The sequence below is a fragment of the Manacus candei genome, unplaced genomic scaffold (genome assembly GCF_025592945.1).
Source record: "Manacus candei isolate 608988 ecotype Guabito, Panama unplaced genomic scaffold, ASM2559294v1 h1tg000043l, whole genome shotgun sequence".
NCBI lineage: Eukaryota > Metazoa > Chordata > Aves > Passeriformes > Pipridae > Manacus > Manacus candei.
This window is the reverse complement of record NW_026138091.1, coordinates 5,421,429-5,446,945: the sequence shown is the minus strand read 5'-3', so window position 1 is coordinate 5,446,945 and position 25,517 is coordinate 5,421,429. Positions and strand designations below refer to the sequence as shown.

General features: G+C 37.0%; 1 protein-coding gene across 3 annotated transcripts in view; it reads left to right on the top strand.

The window, feature by feature from the left end:
• Positions 1–19,343, top strand: part of RAP1B (RAP1B, member of RAS oncogene family) — a 31,150-nt gene extending 11,807 nt beyond the window's left edge. Inside the window, exons 2-9 of one of the 3 annotated variants that reach the window (XM_051795862.1) lie at positions 3,289–3,391; positions 6,864–6,948; positions 8,344–8,412; positions 11,122–11,178; positions 12,606–12,746; positions 14,780–14,923; positions 16,580–16,695; positions 18,121–19,343. In XM_051795862.1, coding sequence (XP_051651822.1) covers positions 6,892–6,948; positions 8,344–8,412; positions 11,122–11,178; positions 12,606–12,746; positions 14,780–14,923; positions 16,580–16,666 — 555 coding nt within the window. In that variant the 5' untranslated portion in view covers positions 3,289–3,391; positions 6,864–6,891 and the 3' untranslated portion in view covers positions 16,667–16,695; positions 18,121–19,343. Of the gene's footprint in view, positions 1–3,288; positions 3,392–6,863; positions 6,949–8,343; positions 8,413–11,121; positions 11,179–11,889; positions 11,974–12,605; positions 12,747–14,779; positions 14,924–16,579; positions 16,696–18,120 lie in introns of those variants that run through there. The other 2 variants (XM_051795861.1, XM_051795863.1) reach the window with 2 other exon arrangements.
• The last annotated feature ends 6,174 nt before the right edge of the window (positions 19,344–25,517 follow it).

Sequence of the window (25,517 nt, the reverse complement as noted above, 5' to 3'; positions counted from 1 at the left end):
TTCTTTGCAATTCAGCTTCTCCAGGAATTCCAAGGTCATAATTTTCATTGTAAGTCTGACTGGTAGAACCTTCACAAACAACTTTTCTGGAGGATCGTGACTATTTTACAGAAATAGGGAGAAAATGCAAAACCATGGCAAATAGTCACCAAAAATAAGAATATATCTGATAAATGTTGCAAATTCCATTTGAAGCTTAAGTAGATTCTATAGTATAGGTTTTATAACATACTCCAAATTTGAATTGACATATTGGAATTTTTGTACAAAGTTGAAACTTGAACTCAGTAAGTGTTGAAGGATAGCATATTCTTAGTAGCATAAGAATGTTCATTACATCACTTGCTTTGAGAAGCCTTTTTATACTTTGTATGAATCTACTACAAGTTGCACATGGTTGTTAGTCTCTCACATCAGGAAGCTTTCATCTTGAGATATCAGTGGCTTCAAGCAGGCAACATGCATCAGATTTGTGTTCAGATTGCAGATCTAACTGAGAGTTAACTTTGACTTAAGAAAAAAAACTAAAACCAATTTTATTCAGCTATACTAATTATAGACAGTGGAACTAGTCTCACAAGGTCAGCTTCTGTTACGTGCTTTGCGGAAATGGTCCCTGTGTGCAGTATTAATCAAGGTAACTCCTTTCAGTGAAAGGAGGAAAACTCGGTTAAGCTGTCGTTGTGCAAATGTGCCTGTGGGCAGTTCAAGGAGCAGCTTAAACCTTGGTGCCATGTTTGTGCTGCAGTAGCTTGTTCTCAGATCTCTCTGGCTGTTTCTCAGATGGTTAGTATGACTTCATGTCACTGAATAAGCTTAACCACCCAGCTATTTAAAAATCCTCTGTAGATTCTCTAACATCAGTTAAAATATTTGAACATAATTGAAAAAATATTTTTGTGCAAGAAAAATTACTGTATTAGTGCCCAGAAGAACTAGCTGTTCAACTGACAAAGTACATATATGTCCAACCCAGAAGCTGTCAAAACCAGGTGAAAATTAGAAATAAAAGTTGCTGCTAGCTTTGTTTACTGAACAGTTGATTCTCCTCCAAAGAGTCTGCACTAGTAATGAAATAACTTTACTTCCAGGAATCTTGAATGTAAAAGTCTTTAGTTACACTGAAAAACTGATCGGGTCTATCTAGTCTTCAGAATTGATTTCTGAGTAATGTTTTCTATAAATGTATGAAAGTCAGCTCTGGAGTATTTTAATTTCTCTTTTATAAGAGGTACACTTACCCTCTTGAGAAAGGGTTATCTCAATTGCATTTATTCCTAAAGCGTCTAAAAGCTGGTGAAAATGAACAGACTTCCACTTCTGGTTATGTTTTCAAGGTTCTACTTATGCACTGAAATTATTCTGGAAAAAACCCTCCTTGGAGTTGAGAGATAAGAATTTAAGACTTCTCCACATGCAAGTATTTGGGCAATATTAAGAACAGCACACATCTTCTCTTAATTAATCATTTACCTGAAGAAGAGATTCTTAACCAAGAGATTCAAAACTTAGTGGAATCTGGATGGTACAGACAATGAGAAAGATTTAAGTTTGCCCATCTGAGACTGCTCCAGTATCAGAAATGGGAAAAACCTTTTCTGCAAAGGCATAATCCTCTGACCTGGGTTGGTCCCGTGACTGAACTAGTGCTATTTTTCCAAATGTTGTCTGACCATTATCATCTTGTTCCATCTCAGGGCTGGTATCCCCTTTCTGAGAGCAGGGATGGGGTTTTTCCCTTGGCTTTTTCTCCCCTCCATTGCTGCTTGTAAACAGGTGAACCAGTCAGTTAATTTGTTTCATCTCTCAATCTCGTATTTGAAAGTTTTTTTTTCTCATGCAAATAGTTGAGATTAATTTAGGAGTGCTATTCCCGAGGTGGTTCTAACAAAGCCTCTTTTCCAGAGAGGTAAATGTGCTGGGGCAGAAGTGTTATGAAAATTTTACTGAGTACACTGCAACTTCCCAATGCAACCAGAATGTCAGTGTCTGAACAAGAATTGTGGTGTCTGTGAAGTGCTGAATAATTTTCCCTTCTGAAAATGATAAGGCTTCTGGGAGGGACAATTTGTTTAATTTTGTACTTGAACAACTAGTTCATATAAGCAAGCCTTGGGGATATCTTCAAGTAAGTGACTGTATTAGTTCATGTCTTTGGCCTGGGGCTGAGCTCCAGTTACAGCTTCATATGGTTTAATATCACTTGAAAATATTGGATTATTAGCTTTCCCATTCCTCAGACAGATAACAAAGTTCAATCAGAACCCAAAATTTGAAGCTGAAGGAATTGAAAGAAAACTAAATATAAAACAAAACAAAACCACCAAAAAACCCACCAACCCCCCCACACACACCCCACTTTCATAACTATCACATTAAGGCAAATTACCAATGGTATTTGAACTTCCTTGAATTCTTCATTGTGTGGTTGCTTTTTAGGAAAGCTTTACCAGCAATAAGTGTACAATTTTTTCATTCACCTCTAAACTAAGGTATAACTTATTCCTCAACTTTCGTAGTGTCATCACTTTGGTTTGCGTTTTGCTCGAGACTGCTTCAACAAACTATTCAAGAAAACATCCAGGAGGCACATTTTCGGTGGTTTATCTGATAAGAACAGAGTCAGAAAGCAAGTCCCATGTTCACAGTCCTTGTCAGATGTGAAGCTTTTAAAATACTTTGTTTTCAGTGACTTGTCCTGGTTAACCTTTCCTCCTTCTGTTCAAATGGGTTTATTCAAAAATCTGCTCATCCTTCAAAGAGAATCCTTACTGGGAAAGTGTCTGTGTGCTTATAAAGTGTGCTCACTTGCTCTTCTAGTTTATCAAGTACTTTAATTTTTAAGTGTGCCGTGAAGAAGTAGAATCAAGCAGTTAAAATAATACGCCACACTAATACATTAATGACAAAAAGTAATATGGACGGACTCGTGAGAGAGGCTGCACAGACATGGTGGTTTTATGAACGGTTGTGTCTCGGGAAGCGTGCAAGGCAGTTACTGAAGCATCACTGGCAGTTAAAATGGAGGCAGTCTGAATCTGTACTTTTGAGAGATTCTATACTTGAGACAGCATTAGAATCCAGTTTATGTGATAATGCTGTTTCTTAAAGAGTAGCTTCCCTTGTTTTTTCTAGCTAAATCTTGCATTAGACATCTCTACTGTTCAGTTATGTCAAATACTTGTGCATATAAATACTTGACTCAGCTATTCAAAGCCAGTACCTGCTCCAGTTAAGAGAAAAAAAAGGTCTTACTTTTTGCATGCTTCCTATCTTCTTGCTCTTTAGAGCCTGCATAAAGACCGTAGTTGACAGTATTTTCCTGCCTAAAGATGGAGGAACGGGAAAATGAAAAAGCAAAGGAAGTTGGCATTGCTCTCACTCCTTGCAGGTCAGTCACCTTAAAGGTAGACAGCCTTTAAAGCAATTCTCTTAAAGCCTTTCTCTTAAAATAGACTCCCCTAAATGAGGAGGGGGATTCAAACAGGTTACTTGGTTTTTTGCTAAGAATAAGTTTAAACTTATTTGTATCTGACTGTTGGGCGATAAGGTGAATACTTCTCAAATGTCTTATAAGTCTGGGGCGTTTGTTTATCTGTTGCTTACATATCTTAGTCTCTTCATTTCTGTTGTGCCTCTTTGAGTACGTTCATTTTACATCCCAGAGGTGATCTGGGGACTACAGACAGATATTGTTGTTGGACTGAACCATATCCTATTCTAGAAATGCTGGCTAGATGTGGTGCTTTATGGCTTAAACCTCCTCTTTTATACTTTGTTGTCTTCCTCTTTCGCCCCCGCTCATTTGTCATTAATGAGTCAAAAGGAAATAGTTTTGGCATTGGATGAATCTAAATACAATTCTAGTTCCAGAGTCAAGCATTGTGTCAGCTGAAAAATAAAGTAAGAGCATGATCAAGATTTCGGATGCAAGCGGTTTGTATAACATCTGATATGGAAAAATGGGTTTGAGCTGGAGCAGAGCTGGGTCAGGGTACCTGAGAATTGCTGAAAAGTTCAGGCAGGATCAGAGCCCTAGCTCAAGCTGGGGCATGCTTGCAGCCATCAGGCATATGGGTCAGTGAAAAAGTGTGTGCTAGGTTTTAATTACATCAACTAGTGTGGCAGACTGTAGTGTCCTAAAGAAATTCCTAGCTTCATGAGCCAGTGGCTTCTTAGTTGAGAAGGAGGCAAAGACCTGTAAACAGGAAAATTTTATTAGGAAAGTTCTTTTAGCTAGGAATTGAGGTTTTTCTTTTCATTTAGAAAACAGTGAGCAGTGAAGTGACATCAGTACTGTTGCCCAAAGCCAGTGAGGTGGTAGATCTAAGTGGCAGTGGACTATAGATGGTGCTTTTGTGGCATGCTGTGTTACAGATGTCCAAGTTAGCTTTCTTAAAGAGTTTTAGAGAATACATTGGGTCGTGTGTCATTCCAAGATAATGATGGCCAGATTACCTGACAGTACACCAGTGCAGAGATGCCAAGCTACCTCTGTGCTGTGTGGGTGTGTGCATATATAAAGGATTACTGTGTGCTCTCCTGAGTTAAAGACTAACTGTACAAATGACAAAAGCATTGTCATGGAGGAAGAAGTTAGTACTAATTACATTGGTCCTTTCCCGAGCTTGGAGGGAAGGTCAGAGAAATGCTTAGAGTGTGCTGCAGTCTGGCTTTGTCATGTCTTCAAGATCTTAAAAAGCTTTTTGCTTAGGTGTTCAGTGATTAAGAAGACTGGCTAACCAAGCTGTATATATATGCTTTAATTATGTACCACCACTTAAAGTAGGGAAATCGACTCCAGAGCGTTGTACAGCAGTTGGATATTTAGGGTTGAACTTCCAAATCTGGATGCTGAAAGAGGCTTTGGTTTGTGTTAAATTCCTGAATTGCTGTTTGAGAGCCAAAAATGAAATTGCCAGTCTCTCACTAAAATAAAGTTGTTAGTTTATTTCAGGATTTGGAATTTTCCATGGAATTGTAGATCATTAGGTAAAAGAAAAGTCACAAATTACTTAAAACAGATATATTGTAGCTGCTGTTTAAGTTCTGTTACTTTTAAACTAGTGTAAGCTTTCATTATTGACCTCTCCTTACTTAGTTGCTAACTTCAGACTGAAGACTGAAAAATTCAGTTTAAACTGTCCTTTAAAAGACACTGAAATTGCTGCAGTTCACCAAGATTACTGTATTGGGATTTCCCCTACACCCGCTACATTTATATCATTCTAGGGACACCTTTCTAAAAATAAAGGAGTAACTGCATGTTTGTTTTAAACAAGTGAAGGGTAATGTAGTTAAAGGCTTAACTTGTCATGAGTTTGAAAGGTGCTTTTCTTTACAGTTAGAGACAATGCTGTTTCTAGAAAGGCTGAACAATTTACAGATTTGTGGATCCAAACAGATAAAAACCTGTGGTGTGAATGATTCTCATGGTCTTCATTTGCAAAGAATTGTGTAGGGAAGGAAACAGTTTTTAAAGTCAGGAGTGAAACGATGTCCTATTAGATGTGAAAATCACTGAAGAGTCTCAAAATTTATTGGTAACAGAAGCCTGTGGAGACACCTGCTTTGCTGGACATTAGGTCAATTATTTCCTTAAGGCTTTCTCTTTGCATTTCTTTTGTAAGAAACAGTTTAGATAAGTTGAAAGATTATGCGTTTCCAAGAAGAAATAGGACCCAGCCTCTCAATTTCTCAGTCTTCTGACGATGTGGAGTTGATCAGTGATGGCAAAGACAGGACGCTATCGTGGGGGTGGTTTAATTTCTGTGTAAGTCATCTTAGCATTTTGTGCTAAGCACCTAACAGATGGTGTGATTTCAGAGATGCTGTGAGATTACTGCTGATGAGAAAGGTCTTTCTTACTTTACTTTCCTTGCTGCTTACCTTTTACAAGCACCTGTGTTGGATCCCTGCACTTCCACTTTTCCCCAGCCCCCAGATTATTCATTAGTTGGGGAGGGTTTCATCTTTCTGCAGGGGTGGAGAGGGGAGAAACGGGTAATTCAATCTGGTAAGTGCTAGACTCCCCACAGGAAAAGAAATGAGACCTTCCTCTCAGGGCAACAGTAAGAGTCCTGTTAGTAGCTCAGTTGGTAGTGGAACTGTAACAGGTGTGGGTTTTTGAGCAGTATGACCCAAAGACATGTCCCAAAATCTGTGACCTTGTTTTGGTTTTGCTGGGTCAGTTTTCAACAAAGATGAGCGAGCAGATCTGTCAGATTGCTGTAGGCAGTCACACTAGCTAGTGTGGAACAGGGGAACAGATCTAGCTTGTAGAAGGGGAATAGTCTCAAAAGAATATTTTAGTTGCCTCCACTTACTCATGAAACATCAGTCATTATAACTGCAGTTAGATATCTAGCAAAACATTAATCAACTTCCAGTCTTAGGAAGGATTGTTTTATTTTTTTTTTTTTAATTATTTCTGGGATCCTGCTGTTCTTTTTAAGAAATGCTTGTTTGCTGGGAAGAGGAGATTTTAATTTTCTTATACAAATCTCTCTCTGTGTGATTCTTCGTTTAGCATTTAAGTGTTTCAAAGTGAAAAAATGCATGCTACCTCCTCTTGGATAATTGTTTCTTATTAATAGTAACTGTTAGCTTCAGTATAGTAGAGTTTATTTGACATTCTTTATGGGAGAACAGTAATGAGGTAGAGGAAATACTGTATCTGATGGTTTGCAGCATTTTATTGTAGCTGCATTAAGAGTTGTTAGTTTGAAAACATCTGTTGTATTAAAAAAAAGTTAAAAGGAGTTTTTATTGAACCCTGCTTAATGAACTAGATTGTGGTGTCATGTTTGTACTCTCTGTTATAGATCAAACTTTAATCAGACTGGTGGCTTTTTGTGTTTTAGGTATTGAGGGTGATTTATCTCTTGCATCATGCGTGAATACAAGCTAGTGGTTCTTGGTTCTGGAGGTGTTGGAAAGTCTGCTCTGGTAAGTACTCTATGAGGCAGTTTAAGTATGGGGTTTTTTTCGAGGGAAAACTTATTCTAGTTTTTCTCTAATATACTCTCTACTAAAGTGTATTTCTCTAATTGTGGACAAATAAATATAAATGTTAGTAATGACTGCTGAGGCTTCATGGTTAGAATAGGTAGATCCTTTAGTAGGTGCATCTCCATCCATTGGTGCATTCTCACATGCTTCTGTTTTTATATGTGGTTGGTTGATGGTGGTTGATCAGTCTGAGACAGTGAGGTGCAGAGCCACAGCATTGTGAGATTCTCTGGCTTCAGTAGGTAGCCCAGCCACCAGTCTGTGGGAGATCAAGGTGCTTTGTGAATCTCACACAATGAAATATCTTGCCTGTGTCTGGCCTTTGTAAGTCCTGTCTCTGGACAGGTCATCAGGGTGCTTAATGTTTGATAGCTGTCTCTAAAGCACTAATATTTTTTAATGCAAATAGAAATACATATTTGCATATTTGTAGGAAGTTTAGCATGTTTTCTACATCTTTCCATGCAAGTAGGTGCATAGCTGTGGCAGATTGTAAATCCAAGAGCTCGTGCATTTTAATTACATGATTACAGAACAGTTTAGTCTGACCTAGACTAGAACTGAAAAAGTTCACAAAATATGATGTTCGCAGTCCACCTAAAAACTTAAAATCTTTCAGTTTAATTGGGCACCTTATCATAATATAAGATCCAGAGGTCCACTCTTGGGTAAGAAATATTCTCTTACAAAGCAGTTCCTAAAGAAAAACTTATATGACAAATCATGCTAGATTGTGAAAGAACATCTTCCTTCACCTCTGAGTTCTTTATCTTACTGCAGCATTTCTGAATTTGAATCTGTCTGCTCTGACTTGACCATTGAGTCTTAAAGTTCCATCTGACTTGTGCTAAAAACGTCCTTCATGCTAGGTACACAGGAACAGCCTACTGAGTCTAGTTAAGACTAGTAAAAGCTGTCAGTTCTTTTTTGACTAATTCCTGTGCTGACCAATAAGTGACAGAAGATGCAGTAGTTCTCAATGCAAATGTAAAAGCTATGCAGCTGTATAGTATCCTGGTCAACTAGAAACTAATGCTGATTCTAAGAGTTAGGCAAACATTAAATAAATGCATGCTTTAATTCTTACACTCCAAGTGACGATAGATAAAGAAAACAGAAAACATAGCTTGCTTCATCTAACAGTTAAATAGTTAAATAGGCATACACATCTAACTTTCTGTTGTTTCTTATAATTTTATAGTTATGTCAATCACTTAATTTGCCTTAAAAATTTAATGGATAACTGAATATACACCTAGAACAGTAATTTGTGTATGATGTTTACAAAATGTCACTATGCAAGAGAATCTTACAAGAACTTTTGTGTTGCAGACTGTACAATTTGTTCAAGGAATATTTGTTGAAAAATACGATCCTACGATAGAAGACTCCTACAGAAAGGTATATGCAAAAGATCTCTCTAGTGTTACAGAAACTTAAAGCTGCAGTACCTATTGTCAAATATGAGTCATTGCTTGAAAAAGGGTATGCCTGGTAATACCAGGTAACTTAGCAAGTTTGAAATATAAAGGTGCTCTTAAAGTCTGTTTAAGAGGAATAATTCAAGACTGGCTTTTTGATGTTTAAGTATAATATCTTACTGCTAGTCAATAAGAAATGGTAATTTCATTGTCAGAATTGGGAACATCAGTTAAAAAAAAGCAAAATACACTACCATTTCCTGGTTTTATCATATTTATTATTAGTTTGTTTGTGTGTTGGTATCTGCAGGTAGATTTGGACTCGGAGGTGCTAAGCTGCTTTGTTATTAAGAAAATTGCTACAAGCGACTTCACACTAACCTTTAGAACACTGGAGGCATCTATCATACTGTATTCATAATGATTTAAATGGTAGATAAATATGCTTCCATTAGATGGGTTGTTGTTTTATTAATAAGTTAACACAAACCTATCATAAATGAACAAGCATTTACAGCAAGTGACCTGTTAGTTTCTGTCTTCCCATCTTCAAGCATGACAGGCTGAAAGGTTTGATTCTGCTTGCATCATCTTGAATCTCCATATTGCTCACTGTTCAGTATCACCTGAGACCATGATTAAGATTCCAGACTAAGATAGTTTGTATCTGAACTGCTACCATTAACCATTTGGTAGATAAGTTTTTGGCTGTGTTGGTTAATCTATCTGTCTGGTTTTTTTCCTAGCTGAGTTACTTTTCAGTTGCATTGATATTCTGATGTAGCTCATCATGTGGCCACAAAAATGCCAGTGTCTATACAAGGGAGGCAAGATCCACAAACCCTAGATAGGAATGGGCAAAAATTGCAAGACCTCCTCTTTCAGCACTGGACTACATTTATATTGAAATAAAAACGATGTATTAACAACTGTTGCAGCATATAGTCACCAGAATCTCTTCTGAACAGAAGAGGAACTAGTGAGAGCAAAATGATGAATTCACACCTCTTTTCTTTGGCTTCATGTAAACTGTATGTTGGAAAAATCCTAGTCTATCTTAAGTATGTGGGCTTCCAGCCAAAGCTAGAACTCTTATTAAAGAGATAACAGCAAAACCAAATTCTATACAGTTTTTCTGTATTAGAGAAGCAGGAATTTTGGATCCTATCCCAATGGTTGGTGCAGGCCTTTGCTGGGTCAGGCCTAGTAAATGACTCAAAAAATATTCACAGGCTGATCTAAAGCAAAATATTTCCTTTTTTATATATTTACATCCTTCAGGTCCTACTAGATTCATGATGTTTGCTGGGTTAATTTTTCCAAAGACTATTTCCACAGAGCCTAGGAAAATAAAACCATCTTAAGAAATTTTGCCTTTTGCTAACTACATTTTTTGTTGCTGTTGCTAGTAAATATCTTATTATGTTCTTTTCAGGTTTGTTCCTAAAATGACTAGTAATACCTCTGGGTGCTCATTTCAAGTCAACCAGATTGTTGAAGTCTGGACAACACTTTATGCAGTCATTTTTACCCCCTCACTGTTAGTTACAATTCTAACTTGCTTCTCACTTGAGTAAATTCAAAATTGAATGTGTTGATTCGGCAGCTGCAATTCTATGCTATTAATGTTAAATCTAATTTTATAGTATTTGAAGTTGAGAGGATGTGACTTGTTTGTCTGGAACTAAATAATTGAGCATGAAGTCTTGAAACTTGATGCTTTGGTTTACTCCCCAAATATTTCTTCATAAAGTGAATAAATGCTTCTTAATTAGCTGGATAACTGTGTCAGCAATACATGTTAAAATCGTGGTTATTTTTAAGGAATCGCCATCCATAGGGGACATTTGGGAGGTGTAAGAGGAGTGGAAATACTCCTTTTTTCCACCCCCTAAACTCAAATCTATTTACAGAAGAAAAGTTACAATGCATATATGGAGAATAGGTGACACAAAGTTCTTTTGAGTGCTGATCTGTCAACCGGGAATTTGACATGTAAATGGAAACAAGGAAAGTGTACCAACAGCTTGAAGAAAAAAAAGTGGGTAGCCTGCTTGAAACAGCTTGAGGACACTTTCATGTCCCTTGCTAGCCTCACAGCCATTTCTTTGATGTAAAAGCTAGATAAAGAAACTCTGGAATTGGTATAGAAACTGATCCACCTTCTTAAACCTATTTATTGCAAACTTTTCTAAGATGGGTCAATTTTCTAATTAGTGTTCCTGAAGGCTTGTTTTGGTGACACCACTCTTAGTGGTTCTTGTTTAACCGTTTGCCATGAACTACTTGTACTCTTGTTGATGTAAATTACTATTGGAGCATTAGATGACAATTCAACTTTCTAGCTTTCAGTTGTACTTCTCTTTCAATCTGTGATGATCGCAGAAACAAGTGGAAATTAGTTGTGCTGGTTGCTGATAACCATCATTACAAATTTAGCAGCCTCCTTTTAAATAATCAAAAATCCCTAATCACTTTGCAAAGTGGCACTTGGCTGCTGATGCTGCATTTGAAAATGTCACTGGGGTTCTTTGAAAGGCTTCTTCCTGCTGTTTTCAAACTTCTTAAGCCATTATGTTGCTTTATGCATTATGAATTTGCTTATAAAAATCACGCAATTTCTGATGTCTTTGGAGAGGAGAGTTGCAAGAGGAAAAATTCTAACCAACTGATCTTTTTCTCTCAACAGCAAGTTGAAGTAGATGCACAACAGTGTATGCTTGAAATCTTAGATACTGCAGGAACGGTATGTAAAAAGGAACTTTCCTAAATACTGACGTACAGCGTTAAAACTATCAAAACCTATAGGGATATAAATGGTGATGAGTTTCTTTCCCCATTTTCTAAAGAGTAACTGTGGTCAGTGCATTCACTGGATTAGAAGGTGTCCTTTAACATATTAGTATTTTAAAAATACTTGAGTATTGTAGCAGAAAATAAATTGCATTTCCTTTGAACTTATGTTCTGTAATAGGGGAAACATGAGATTGAGTATTTTGAAAGAGATTTTGCTCCTGTTTTAAGTTTATATTGCCCAGAGAAAATTTAGGCCCACTGGCTACTCAGGTTTGATTTCTGTTGCTGTAGAGAATACAGTCTTTCTCATCTCCTTTTTGTTTTGTGTGTGAGATGTACTGTGACATTGAGATAAAAATAGTATTGCTTTAGTCAGCTTATAGGAGCTCAAAGCACCAGGTTTATGCTGACCCTTTGCATACTGCTCAGGTTTTTCTCTGACTAGTTCCAGAACTTTTGAAACCAGTTGTTTCCTTCATTGATTCCAGTGAGCTTAAGCTCAAAACCCTTGGAGTTTAACATATGTTCTCTGAACTGTAATAGTAATCTGGTTGAATAATGGCTTATTTAAATTCCATATTAGATGAATACTCTGCAAAAATACAGATGGATGGAGTGGCTGTTTTCTAGAAATAAATCACACTTTTTATCTGACATACAGGGAGGGACAGAGAGTGACTGATCAGGCACCAGATAGCCAAGTCACAAAAGCAAGAAAGGCAAATGCTATTCCACAGTCATACTGGTAAGAGTTTTCAAACAGGGAGAAGTCCTGGTGCTCCTCTGCAGTGCACCAGTGAGTCTTTATATGCAAAATCATAGTTGTCACTGAAGTTAAGAAAATGTGACAATTCTGTTGAGTGTCTCCATCCTCTAGTCCATCTCCTTGGAAATTACAGTGCAATTTAAAATAGAAAAGTGCCTAGACTAAAAAATGGAGACTGAAAAGGGATGCATATACTTTAAGATCCATTTTAAGGAACTATTGGGAGATGGAGAAAAATTTGGTATGTAAGGAGATATTTGGGAGGAATGTAACGTCTGTAATCTACAGATTACACTGTACCTTCTACTGTACTTTTCTCCCATGAAATTACTCTAGTTTCTGTGATTTTTCTTCCCAGGTTATGGTTGTTGGCAATATATAGATGTTGCTCAGCCACCCCAGATAGTGTTCCAAACTTCAGATTTCTTTAAAAGCAGTTCTGTTTACTATAGTGCTTTATAGTCAAACAGTGAAACATTGATCAGTTTAACAGGGAAGGGAAGGGGCACAAATGCATTGTACTTGTGATCCATTTGTGACATTAAGTTTGTAGCAGTCTGTGCAAGGAAAGTACAAATTGAATGCAACATCTGTATCTTTTTTAATTACAGGAACAGTTTACAGCAATGAGAGATCTATACATGAAAAATGGACAAGGTTTTGCATTAGTATATTCCATCACAGCACAGTCCACATTTAATGATTTACAGGATCTAAGAGAACAGATTCTTCGAGTCAAAGACACTGATGATGTAAGCATCTCTAAAAATTCTTAATACTTAGAGTTTTCATTATAGATGTTGCAGTGTATACACACTGTGGTCAGATGGCTTCCAAGCTTTAAATTAAGATCAACCCATAGATGTGTAGTGCAGAAATGCAACTTGTAAGGTAAACCAGAGAAACTGTAATTCATCATGTGTTATGTGTTATATAGAGAATTGCTTCATCTCTTCCTTTAAAATACTTTATTTGAAACTGTATATAACCTTATTCACCAGTACTGCAGCAAGCATTTCTAAAGCAACTCTATTGTTCTCTTAATTCCTATCAATGAAGGTTTAAAAACACCTAGAGTTTTTCTCTTCAATATCCCTACTGTTTATGGTATTCTAAAAGCACAAAATTTTAAGTTCTCACAGAAGACAGTATTGTAAGCTTTAAATTTACAGGTTATGCAGCTTTTATGTTTTGTCTGCTTGCAGTTGTTTGGTCATCCTATTTCCATGCAATTTCTATATGCATCTCTTAGCATTATTAAAGCTATAAAGTGAGGCTAAAACCTTACATTTTATAAATTATTAAAAATCCCTTACAACAGTTGAAGGAAGTGAATACTCAGTCCCCTAATAAAGAGGTATTTCAAATGTGAAACAGCAGTAAGAATGCATTCGTAACAGAAACACCTTGTAGCTAATAGCTTTCAGGCAGAATAACTTCCTTCTTGAAGAAGAATTTAAGCAATGAACAGTTTTTAAGTGTGCTCATCTCATTTAAACTGTTTATGCAAACTTTGATGCTTTCCTTACTGCATGTATCTGCATATGTGTCTGCTGACAGCAGACACAGAATGTATTAAACATTTCAGCTTCAGGGAAGTGAATTATGACTTCTGCAATACAAACAACCCTGCACTTTCTTGACAATAAGTGTTTGCAGGTCTTGTCTATGTTCAGCAGATTTCTTCTAGAAGTCACTTATTACCCATTATCACAAATGTATCTCAAAAGGCTAGTATTTAAGTTGAATGTGCCTTTCCCATCCACAGCCTACCAAGTTATAGCCTTGTTTAGCATGAAATTAGTTTTGTACACTAAAATCAAGATAAATGGGATTGTATTTAAAATCTTACTTTACGTAGTATATTTATGCTGATTAGCATAATAGCTTTCTTTGGTAGTATTTTGGTAGTATTTCCTTGGAATTGTATTTCATTTCAGAACACTCCCTCAGTCTCAAAAGGCATTCCTTAGTATAAGCAGAAGGATAATGAGCTTCAAGTTGCAACTTCAGTTTTCATCAAAATTCACAGAAAAAGTTTTTTGGGGTGCCAAAGCTTAGGCATGACTTGCTTTCTTGGTGGGGGAAAATTAAAAAAAAATAGTTGTAATTTTATAAACCTTTTTTTGACACTTGAATCTGTGAGGAACTTAGCTATGTCCTTAAAATAGTAAAAGAAAAAAAAATTTGGATGATTGCCTTTTCTTGCCACAAAGGTCAAATCAGTGTTTTCTGTAGTTGGTGATTTTGATAAGGTAGCATGTTTTTTCTTCTCTGTATGCATTACCTTGCTAATAAGAACTGTGTGCACAAACTGCTCTGGAAAGGTGTGCTGATATGCTGAAAGTAGAGGAATGGTGAAAGGAGCTTTAGCATCCATCATCACGCTGCCAGTACAGTAGCGCGTTTCCAGTACACTGTTTCCAGAATTTCTAAACGTGTAAGAATTTTGTAGCAAATTCTTCAGTAGACTTCTTGATGCCTTAAACATCTAGAAGTGAAATCTCAGCAAGTCATCTAGAAAACGTGAAATTTGCTCAGTTGGCTGTATTCTGAATCCTCAAATCATTCCCCTCCACTGCCCTGTCAAAAGCAGGCAAAAAGTACAGTCATTTGAGGATTAAAGTGTCACACAACTGTAAACTTAAGTTGCAGTTAGACCAGAGCTTGATTAGTCTGAAAGTCAGGATCCTCTACGGATTCAGATAGGGGTTTGGGTGTGCATTTACATGATGCCTTCCTAAAATTTTAATTATTTCTTTGCTGGCATTAAATTGTTTTTTAGGTGCCTATGATTCTGGTTGGCAATAAGTGTGACTTGGAAGATGAAAGAGTTGTGGGAAAGGAACAAGGTCAGAACCTAGCAAGGCAATGGAATAACTGTGCGTTCTTAGAGTCTTCTGCAAAATCAAAGATAAATGTTAATGAGGTAAGGCACATTACCTATGTCAGACAGGGGTAGCAGGGAGGCAAGGATGGGACACTGTGGTAACCAAACATTTACATTGTCAAGGAAAAAAGTAAAAAAACCATGAATAACATCCACTATAATGGACAAAACTGTACCCTGCTATTGTGAGATGTTTATGTTAAGGGATATGTTTATGTTACGATTTGACTTGGGATTTTTTCAAATATATTAATTTTAGTATAATTAGTTCTCAAATTATATTCATATGAATTTAGAATAAATAATTTTTTCATGATCTATTCCCTAGTTGATATAATTTTTATCAACTGAGACTGTATTGCTAAACTATTTTTTTAAAGACCTTTAAGACAGTTAAGTCATTAAAAGTAGTTTGATTTAAGTTATTTGGTGTTAAATTATTTGAGATGGCAAGAACAAAAACTCTTAAAGGTTTTGTTAAAATTAGCTGCTCTATAGAAAAAGGGAGGCAAAAGCCTCTCTACAATGTACCTACTTGTTAAGAGGAGCTAGATGATTGATCAAATGCATGCATTTTGGGGACTTGCCATAACGCATGCCTTTTTATCTGGGGGAAGTGCCAGCATAAAGAATGGGATACAGCTTCTTTTTCTAAAACTTCTGTGTTAGTATTTACATTTCTGGAATAGCTTGAATTTTATGATACACCCCACAGTTCATTAGGTCGTGTGGAAAACGTTGGCAGCATCAGTCGAGTTGAAAGGGCCTCTGTGCAAGACTTGCAAGTAATCAAAAGAGTATGGCGGTTTTCAGTGCAGCCCATTTTTAAAATAAGTAATGTGTGTTTAATTAGTTGGGAACTTCTGGAAACTATTCACTCTTTCTTAAATATAAATTAATCACCCTAACTGTATAAAAGTCATATGTTTAATATACTAGAACTTCCATCAAATACTATAAGCCCTTGTTGGAACGTTTTGCTGCTTTACAGCAGTGCTTAAGAAACTACTAGGATGGCATTAGTAAAAGGACTTTCTTAGTTTAGGAAATATGGAAATAATTGGAACAACGTCAAGTATGGATGAAACAGATGCTGTTGAATTGTAGTATGTTGACTTTTCTTAAAATAATGTTTCAAAAAAATGATGTTCTCATTAGAATTCTAGGAAACTCCCAAGTGTGAGAGTCCCATACATGAGTTACTTTTCTGAGAAATGTTATGCTTTATGTCATGCTGTAGTTCTAGGGATGCTGAATTGATTCCTTAGATACCAGTATTTTAAAGTATCTGGAATAATATCCTTAGAGTGATTTGAGTTAGGAGAGAACTGTGATCTGTTTCTTGACCTTAGTGCTGAACTGCAAAATAATGCCATATAGTAGTTGATCACTGTGGCATTTTTCATGTGAATTCAGATTAATGTGACCCAGAGATTAAATGGCTGCAGATTATAGATGCCTTTCCAATTTGCTTCACTGAAAGTGGAAAACCCTTGGCAGACAATTATCTTAAACAAGAAAAAACCCCAAACAGTTATTAATTAAGTATACAATTTAACTTTCTAACTTTGTGATAACTAAATATTTAGAGGGGTTCTTGAGCATGTGAGTACATTATGTGTGAAGATTCAAGGCTTAAGGTTGTAAGAGAAACCTCTTTAATTTTAATAACCAAACTGATTTTTATCTTTTCAGATCTTTTATGACCTTGTGCGACAAATTAACAGAAAAACTCCAGTGCCTGGAAAAGCACGCAAAAAGTCATCATGTCAGCTACTTTAATACATAACTGTACTGTAGCTCTGAGCCAGGTAAACATTTTAAATTTTCTGTTGGCTATTAAAAACAAAACAACAAACAAAAAACCCTAAACAGCTGGGGTAGCTGCTGATGCAGAACAGCATTGAAAATTATTGATTTACATTATCACAGAAATGTTTATGGTCTTTATTTTGCCATTTCAAAGTCAGAACTACAAATATGTGCAAGATACACTGTTCACATTAGTATCAAGATTTTTTTCAAACTTTAAGGTGTTGGGAGAGCTCAAATTAACAGTGTTTTGATACTTTCAAGTTTTAGCTTTTGGAAACAGTTTTATTTTTTGAAACCTGGTAGAATATGCTGCAAGAGCTCAATTATCAGGAATGCACATGGTTCAGTATTGCAGTTTGCACGCTTAAGTGTCACTTCCTGCTTTTAACTCCTGCATGCATATGCTTCTGTGGTGTCATAGGAATTTAGCTTCCTTTCTTGAGACTGTATGGGTATTTTGGAGGGTGCATTGTAATTAGTACATTTGGAAGAGAGAGGTGAAGTGAGCATTGTAACACTCCAAATATTTGACCTGGCGCTATTGGTTACGAGATCAACTTTGTACTCATTTTCAGTTAGCTAAAGTTCTACATGACTTAATCTGTACTCAAAGAAGGCTGCTGAAGGATCAAGGAAACTCCAGCCTGTTCTTTAAGCAAGCCTTTTCAGAAGTTAGTCAGCAGGCATGAATTTTTTTCTGCAACTTGTTCTTGGGCAGGTTGTTTTCCTCTTTTCATCTCCAAGCCTTTGTATGGGCAGATTGATGGTCTGTCTTGATTGACCTGACATTGTGCAAGTTGCCTGTTATCTCCCTTCCCTTCAGTTTTATTGAACATGTGGTGGTTCAGTTGCTTCAGTACTATGATCTATTATTTTGTTATCTGATAGAGCTATTTGAGATACTGGAGGACCCTGGTAGGACATCTGACTGTCAGAAATTGCAGGCTTTTATTACTTATCAGGTAGTGCTGTGTTTAATTCCTTTTGATAAATTAAAAATTCCTTAATTTGAACAGCTTTGATCAATGTAAAACTGAGAGGGTTCCAAACATTAGCTGAGAGTGGCAGAAATGGTTGCTTCATTTACGTAACAGGACTTTTGATTCAGGGGCTTTGATCCTTCAGTTGTGTTTCTGTTTATAAAGCCACGGGAACTGTCATACAGGAAGCAACACTAGGGTCCCCAGTCAAATATTACTTCCACAATTCAGCTTGGATTACTACATGTATCCTAATCCAGTTAGGATAATAATTGAGATAGTATGTTATTTGTATATGTACAGTAGAAATTACATTAGTTGAGGAGAAGTGATAAGGTTGTTTTCTGTGTTTGCTATGAACTTTGCTAGTTCCTGCTGTGGTTGTAAGGAGCAAGGATGGATAGTTGTTCTTAATACTAACCCCTTGTTTTGTTGTTACAGGTCTGAAGAACTGTTGCCCAATTCAACAGTGCCAGCATTCCAACTTTATTAAACCTACCAACATCTTAAATGGACTTTCCTGTGGTGGTACCCTTTAAGAAATGGATGAAAGCTACATCAGTTTGCACATTCTAATCACTTTCCAGTGTCATGAGAGATTTTTACTTCTAAATATTCTATGTATGCAACTGGTAAAACCAGAGCCTACATCCAGTATTACTGATAAGAGACATTGTTCATCCACCAATGTTGTACATGTATGAAAACTGTGTACTGTATACTTCAACAATCCCCACTTTCTATTGGAGAGTACAATAATGTAAATCCTAAAAGCACCACTATTTTAGCATAATAAAAGAAAGTCCAAAGAGCTCCTATATAGACTACTCCAGATAACTTTGCTTCATCGGTATTTGTAGCTTATTGTAACTTTTTTAAAGAAATACAGGATCATCATCATCATCGTATTGTACAAAAGCGCTTTGATTAACACAACAGCTATATAGTTTTTTAATTTTAGGAAAAACCTGTGGAGACAGTGACCTAGTCTTTAAGAGTCCTTTCAGTATAGCGTCTGACTAAAGACATGGCCTTTAATATCTGTTGGGAAGGAAATGTCCAGACTTTTCAACCTTTTATTGTATGTTTCCTTTTCCTTGTTTACATAGGGAACAATGTTTATAGTTGTGTGTACAGTGGGGGTCTACAACAAGAAGTGTATATTTTAAAACAATTTTTTAATGATTTAACAATTTTTTGTAAATCATTTTTGGGCTTCTGCAGCTGTAGATTCTCACTGTGATTCCCTTGCTTGCTCATGCATAAGTGTATTTGCAATACCAAATATACAGGTTTAGTACTTTTGCCTGTTAGTGATTGTTTTACATGTGTAACGTTTTGGTTGAGATGTTAAATGGTGGAAGAGTACTGTGGATGTGAATGTGGGAAGTAATTTTAATCATGTGTAATTGGTCACAGGGCCTAAGTTGCAGTAATTAACTTTTGCTGATTTATTTAACAATGCCTTGTTGCTTTGTATGCATTAACGTTTGGGTGTAAAGATTGTGTGTATATCCAACAGGGAGCCACAGTATTTAAATTGACCAACCTAATGTTACAACTGCTTTGAGGTGGCCAAATGTAAACTAAAAGCCTTAATTAAAAGTGGTGCAATTTTGTATGACTTAGCATCAGTAGTTCAATAAATTTGGATTGCCATGCAAGGGCTTGCATTACAGTTATACTACTTGAATGTTTTGTGGTTTAGTAGAACTAGTAAATACTGATTTTTAAATCTCTTACACAGTGCAGTCATACATCTTAGAATGAAAAGGAACCCTTATGACTTTGTCTTCTGACAAATACTTGCCATAGATATTTCTTGTATCCCATATGTCAGGGTGGATGAATTTCTGACTGAATTAAATCCTACTTAGTTCTTGACTTGGAATATTCCAAGGTGTAACAAAGAAAAATACGTGTCTTTAGAGGTTAGACTACCAGTGGCTATTTTGGAAACTTAAAAATATGTTGCCTGCTATTTTTCTCCTTTCCAGGAAGAATTGTCAGAATTGTTAAAACTTACTTAGTGTAGCTCAAAAAAAAAATTATCTTGGGAGACAATATGATTTTTCTGCATGATTAAACCATATTTGTTTGGTTTCAAGGAAATCTGCAGAAGAGCATTCTTGCAGTATTGAGTGTAGAATTTTGCAGACTGGAAATATCTGTTGACATTGTTGGACTGAGAACTGGAATGTGGGGACTGTAGATGATTTCCTGATTTTTGACTGTGCTGCTGAAAATTTATGTCACACCCAAATACTTGGTGCCTCCTGTTACTCTGGCACAGAATTATCAGAGCTTGTTCTAATCCATTCCTGCAAATTCAATCAGATTAGGTTAGCTAATACCAATAAGCTTTGAGATAGTTTACGTTGCCTAAAGTGAATTAAGGAGCCCAGCTGATCCTTTTGGCTAGTAGTTTCATCAGTCTATCACCATTGTTTAATGGAGGTAACACACTTCCACCTGTGCAGAACCAGAGTTAAGACTGAAATTCCTTTTCACTTATCATTAGAAACCAGAAGATGTGATGATCCCCATAAATATCGCTGTTGCACTCGGCATCCTGCATGGTCCCCAGAGTAGATGAGACCGGAGCACTGGATGCTCTAGTTCTTTTTTCACTAGGTACCTACCTTCTTCCTTGATGAGCTAATCAATGTTTCTCCTCCCTTCATTTTCATCCTCTGTTTATTCGTGTCTTGTAACACTTTTATGTCTCAGTTGTCTTTTTATCAGTCTTTTTAATGTGTTTCTTTTCCAGTAAGCTGTACAGATGGCACTGAGCGGGAGTGAGAGAAAATTCTTTGAGAATATCCGAGAGGGAGCCCTGGTCTGGTCTCAAGTGTCTGACCAAAGAGCACCATTTACAGGGAACATCAGGCTTTGTCCTGAAAGGCTCTTACCAAAACATTCTTGGCTGTTCTGTTCCTCAGCATTAGAGGTATTCAGTTGGATCAAATCCTGAGGAAGTAAAATTTTCAGAATCTCTGGGCTTTAACATCTAAAGATTGTGCTCAAAAAAGTGAAATGTGTTCCCCCCCTTACTTCACAACCCCTGTATTTAGAACTTAGGTCAGATTTAGAAAGCTGGGACATCATAACACAGGTAATACCTAAACCCCAGTATTTTTCTCCTTGAAAACATAGGCAAGCTTCAAGGGAGCAGTGTCCTGGTTGTTAAAGGGAAGATACATGACAGAATGATGCTAAGGAAATGATGGACATGAAGCGTAAAGTAAAACATGGAAATTCTCTTCATATCTAAATAAGTGCGGCATAAGAAGCTGTTCCCACTGAGGAAGTGAACATCCAGTTCCCCACAGGAATTGGAACTATGTAAGCAGTTACCAATTCTAGAAAAGAATCCTGTCTGCTGAAATTCTTGAATGAACTTTAACATGTCTTCAAGCTAATTGTTTTGTGTACCAATGCTTAAGAAGCTCACGCTTGAACTACCTGTACAGAAACAGAACACTTCTCATAAAGCTTTGGATGAAAATATGCATAATTCACATTTAGAGAACTAACGCAGTAATTTTTTAAAAAATTCGGTGTTAATACACGTGTTACTGCTTGTAAAGTTAGCTTATACTTACAGTGCACACAAAGGTTGTGACTGCTTTATTTCCTCCCTAATCTGAAACTGGTATATGTCAATATTTAAAGTCTGACCCTTTTATGGAAAAAGTAATGTTTACGTCTTGAAATACAAAAGAATTAATGGAATTGCACTCTTCATGTTAGGACTCTTTCCTTGCAGTATAAATTTCCTCTTATACCTCACCTTGTTCCTAGTGCCCTTTTTCATTCTCAAATTATTCTGTGAAGTGAATGTTACTTGCCTAATAGAAGACTATTTTGAGACATTGGAAGATGCTTTCACATGTCCAAATGAACTACCTGTAAGCTCAAACTACTACTGCTCTCCTGCATAAGAGAACTTAACTTCTGGGGAAGTATTGTAGAGTTAAATATTACATTTGTTCATAAGATGTACTGATACTGTGATGCCAGAAATGAGAGATGGGAGGAGTTTGGAATCAAACTGCTTGGGTTTTTTCCGAAGTTTTCTTATCTTTGCCAGTTTTGGAAATAACTTAAAGGGGGAGAGATTTGGCCACAGTACTATACTAGTTCTAGGTAGACTTCAGTTTAGACATATAAACAATAGAAATGTGAATGGTCAAAAATAGTCAATGTACCGCCATCTGCAGCACTTTTTGAATTGTAATCTGATGATGCAGCCAAGCATCAGTGTAGACAGAAAGCTTTTTGTTCGATTTGAAGCTGCTGTCCCAATGGCATCAGGCTATACTTCAATTTATAGCTTTTATTTTGCCTGTGTATGGGAAGGAGAATGAAAGCAAATAACAAGTTGATCAAATATGTAACAAAATGCAGTTGTAAGCTGTTTGCTAAGGTAGCATTAGAGTAGCAGAGCTCTTAATCAAATTAGGTTCTTTCTTTGAATCTCAAGCACCTTATGCTTTTCTTTGAAAAGTTTATGAACAAGTTGAGGATTCCTAAAACCTAATTTACATTCTCTGTTCTATGAAGTAAACTCTGGAAAGATGCTTATATTTGTGGAAAACTTTACATTCTTAGTGTGGAACCGTAAACAAAGTTGTTTTGTAGTCTTGATTTTGTTCTCAGTGTTGCAATATCTGGGCTTCAAACAACAGATGAATGTGGATTTTGCTGCTTTTTTTATGTGTTTGTGTTTTTTGGGGGGTTGTTTGTTTGCTTTTTTTTAAATACCTTCCAAAGCCTTTTATTTTCAGAAGTTTGAATCATCAAGGAGAGCGTGGCTTCCTGTTTTCAAGGAGTTGTTCTTTAGGGAGAGATTTGCTCTTTAGGGAGAGATTTTCAAATGGAGAATGTCTTTGTAATTGCACTGGCCTCACTTCAGTCTCAAGAGATACTAATTCTGCTGTACAACAAGCTCAACAGCTTCATTGTTTTAAGAAAGGTCACTACTACCATGGCTTTTTTTCTTTGAGGTTGTGGCTGGGGTGAACTACTTCTTTTGAAAGACACTGTCATTTCTAATTAATTCACAAAATGTCTTTTGACTACCATAAACTGGAAGCGATGGGACATTTCTGCAGTCTTGGTTAGTGAGTGAAACTATAGTGGAAGTTAGTTCCTTCTTTCATCAGTATACTTTACCTTTTTATACTATGTGGCATTTTTACCTAGTACTTCCAAATCTAGCAGGGTGAAGTCAGTAGCTTCACTCCCATACGAAGTACAAAATCTACATGTGAAGTCCCAGCTCTCATAAACTGGGTTTACTGCTTGTAACACACCCAGTAGCAACAAAGACCCTTGGCAGTACTGTCATGATTTTCAGGCACAAATAAAATGAAAGTTAAAAATTTGTCTCTTTCCTTTTCAATAAAAAGGGGGTTTGGCTGAACTGCCTCAATAGAAGCAGGCATGGGAATCAATTTGTTTAGGTAAGACCCTGAGAGAACATTTTGAGTCTCAACACAGGTATTTAAATACTAAGCAATTACATGAACACTTTAGTTAAATGCTTGAGATTGGTTTTAAAAAAGGCTTCCTTGCTTTTAAATAAAAACAGTGAAGAATTACACACTTCCAGGAACATGTTTCAACTAAGGAAAGATGGGCTAAACCATGAACTCTTTTCCTTCTCTTACAAAAAGGCAGGGTATTGCATAGGTTCCATAGTTTTCTTTGTACTGAATGCAGTTGTGCTGCTGTCCCACATTGCACATGAACTTTGAGCTCTTGCTTTTGGTAGTTCTGAGTTAAGATTACAATTTTATACATGCAGATGTCATATATATTGGAGCAATTTATTTGATTCATGAGCTGTCTTAAAACATATCTTGTTGAAAGTTAACTGGAGTTTTGACTTTACTTGTTTAAAGTTCAGGATATATTATGTCAAAATTAACCTAGTACATCCTGTAGACTCTGTTAACTTCATAGAAAACTGGTAGAGAGCAGAGGAACCTTAGGGATTGACGATACACGTGCGAGGTGCCTGTGTTAGTGATGCTAGCTGCTGGGCTTGCTTTGGTTGTCCTGCCTCTAAGCAGGGAACATTGCTACCTCCCCTGATATTCTGGTAACAAAACTGCAGTTAAGATCAGCGTTGATGCAAATATGTGAAACTTAAGATGGAGATGTAATTTTTAATTATAAATTTGAATTCAGAGTCCTTTATATCACTGACCAAAAATTTTGCATTCCCTTCTGCTTCTTGGAAGCATAAGATGCTTACATGAAACTGTCAGTTATTTTTTTTTCTCCTTTTTCCTTTCCCTTTCAGTAGATAAATATGAAGTAGGATGGCAGTCAAAAAGTACTGCCTGAAAACACACCTTCAGGTGTTTTTCCCCCCCCCATTGCCCCCTTACTGGAGCCTCTAAGATGCTTCCCTATTCTGTACTTAGAGAGGCTGTACATACTAAGAGAAGTTCTCTCAAGGCCCCCAATCTTTTATATACTTTTAACAGGTTTGTTTGGTTTGGGTTTTTTTAAAAGCATGCATGCTGCCCTCTTAATTTCCCTTCACCCATATATATTTTGCTTTATTCTCTCATTGCTTTGGGTAAGCCTGAGAGAGCACACAAAGGAAGCATCTTCTCTTTCATGGTTACATTTCTCATTTGTTTATGCTTCTCTGCCCTGAGGCAGGGCTACCCTGAGAGTGTGAGTTGTTGGCAAACAATTGAACCAGATAGTAATTTGTGCATTACTCTGAATTAGCCACTGCACTACAGAGACAATAAGGCTACACTGTTTCAGGAGGATGTGTTGAGAGATAAATTCTATTAAATATGTAGTACTGAATTAGGCTAGAATAGTTCTTTTAATGCTCTTTTAGTTTTCTGTTATAATGAAGGTTGTTGCCTTCGCTTGTGCTCTCATGGTAGTCTACAAGATAGAAGGGCATCTTCATATATTTATTTTCTTTAAATCCAAAATCACATTTCCTGAGTGACTAATCCACTCTATAGGTCTTCTGCTTGCTTGTGTTTCTGCATATCTTCATCAGCTTTCTTCTTGTGAAACTGCCTGAAGTTAGGCTCTCTGCCAGCTTCAGTGAGACCCCAGGCTTGGGTGCCACGGCATTTTATCAGCATCTTAAGCAAGATGTGGGACTTCACGTCTTGCAGTTCTGCTGTCTTTTGCAGCCATTGTCAGATGTATCCTTCTGAGGAATGTTAACATATAATTTGCTTAAAGTACCCCACTGTAGCTGTAGCCCTAAATTTACCCAAGCACTTCCAAGTGTGTTTGGATGGTTTTCCTGAACTGCAGTCAGTAGCACGGTCGTTTGTACTGATAGAGTAGTAACAGTGCTTTTCTCTAGTTAAAAAGTAGGCAAACTTCATTTTGGGAAGGAAGGGGAGAGGTAGTTTCATAACTTTGTTTCGTAAGTTTGTCCGTGCAGGTGGGGTGTGAGTGGTCCTGCGTGGTAGTTACTTCACCCCTTAAAGTTGGTGCCAGCAGTCTGAGTTACACTGGGAGAAACGGCAGAGAAACGGACACGGGTTTGTAAGTAGGTGAAAACAAACTCGTCTTTGCAAAGGCTGGGACGCAGACTGCTTTAGCCGTATGTATGAAACACTCTGCCCGTCTGATGAGCCCTTCCCTGGTGCAAATAGCACCAGACACTTAAAATACGGGGTTTTTCTTACGCTCTGTCCCTTAACACGGGATGCCGGGGACTGACAGAGGAGAGCAGCCTTAGGCCGGGCAGTGGTGGGCGGGCAGGTCTCGCCGCTACTGCTCACCCCCGCCACGGCCTGTCTGGCTCCGGGCCGGCGGTGCTCGGTGTCGGCAGTGCC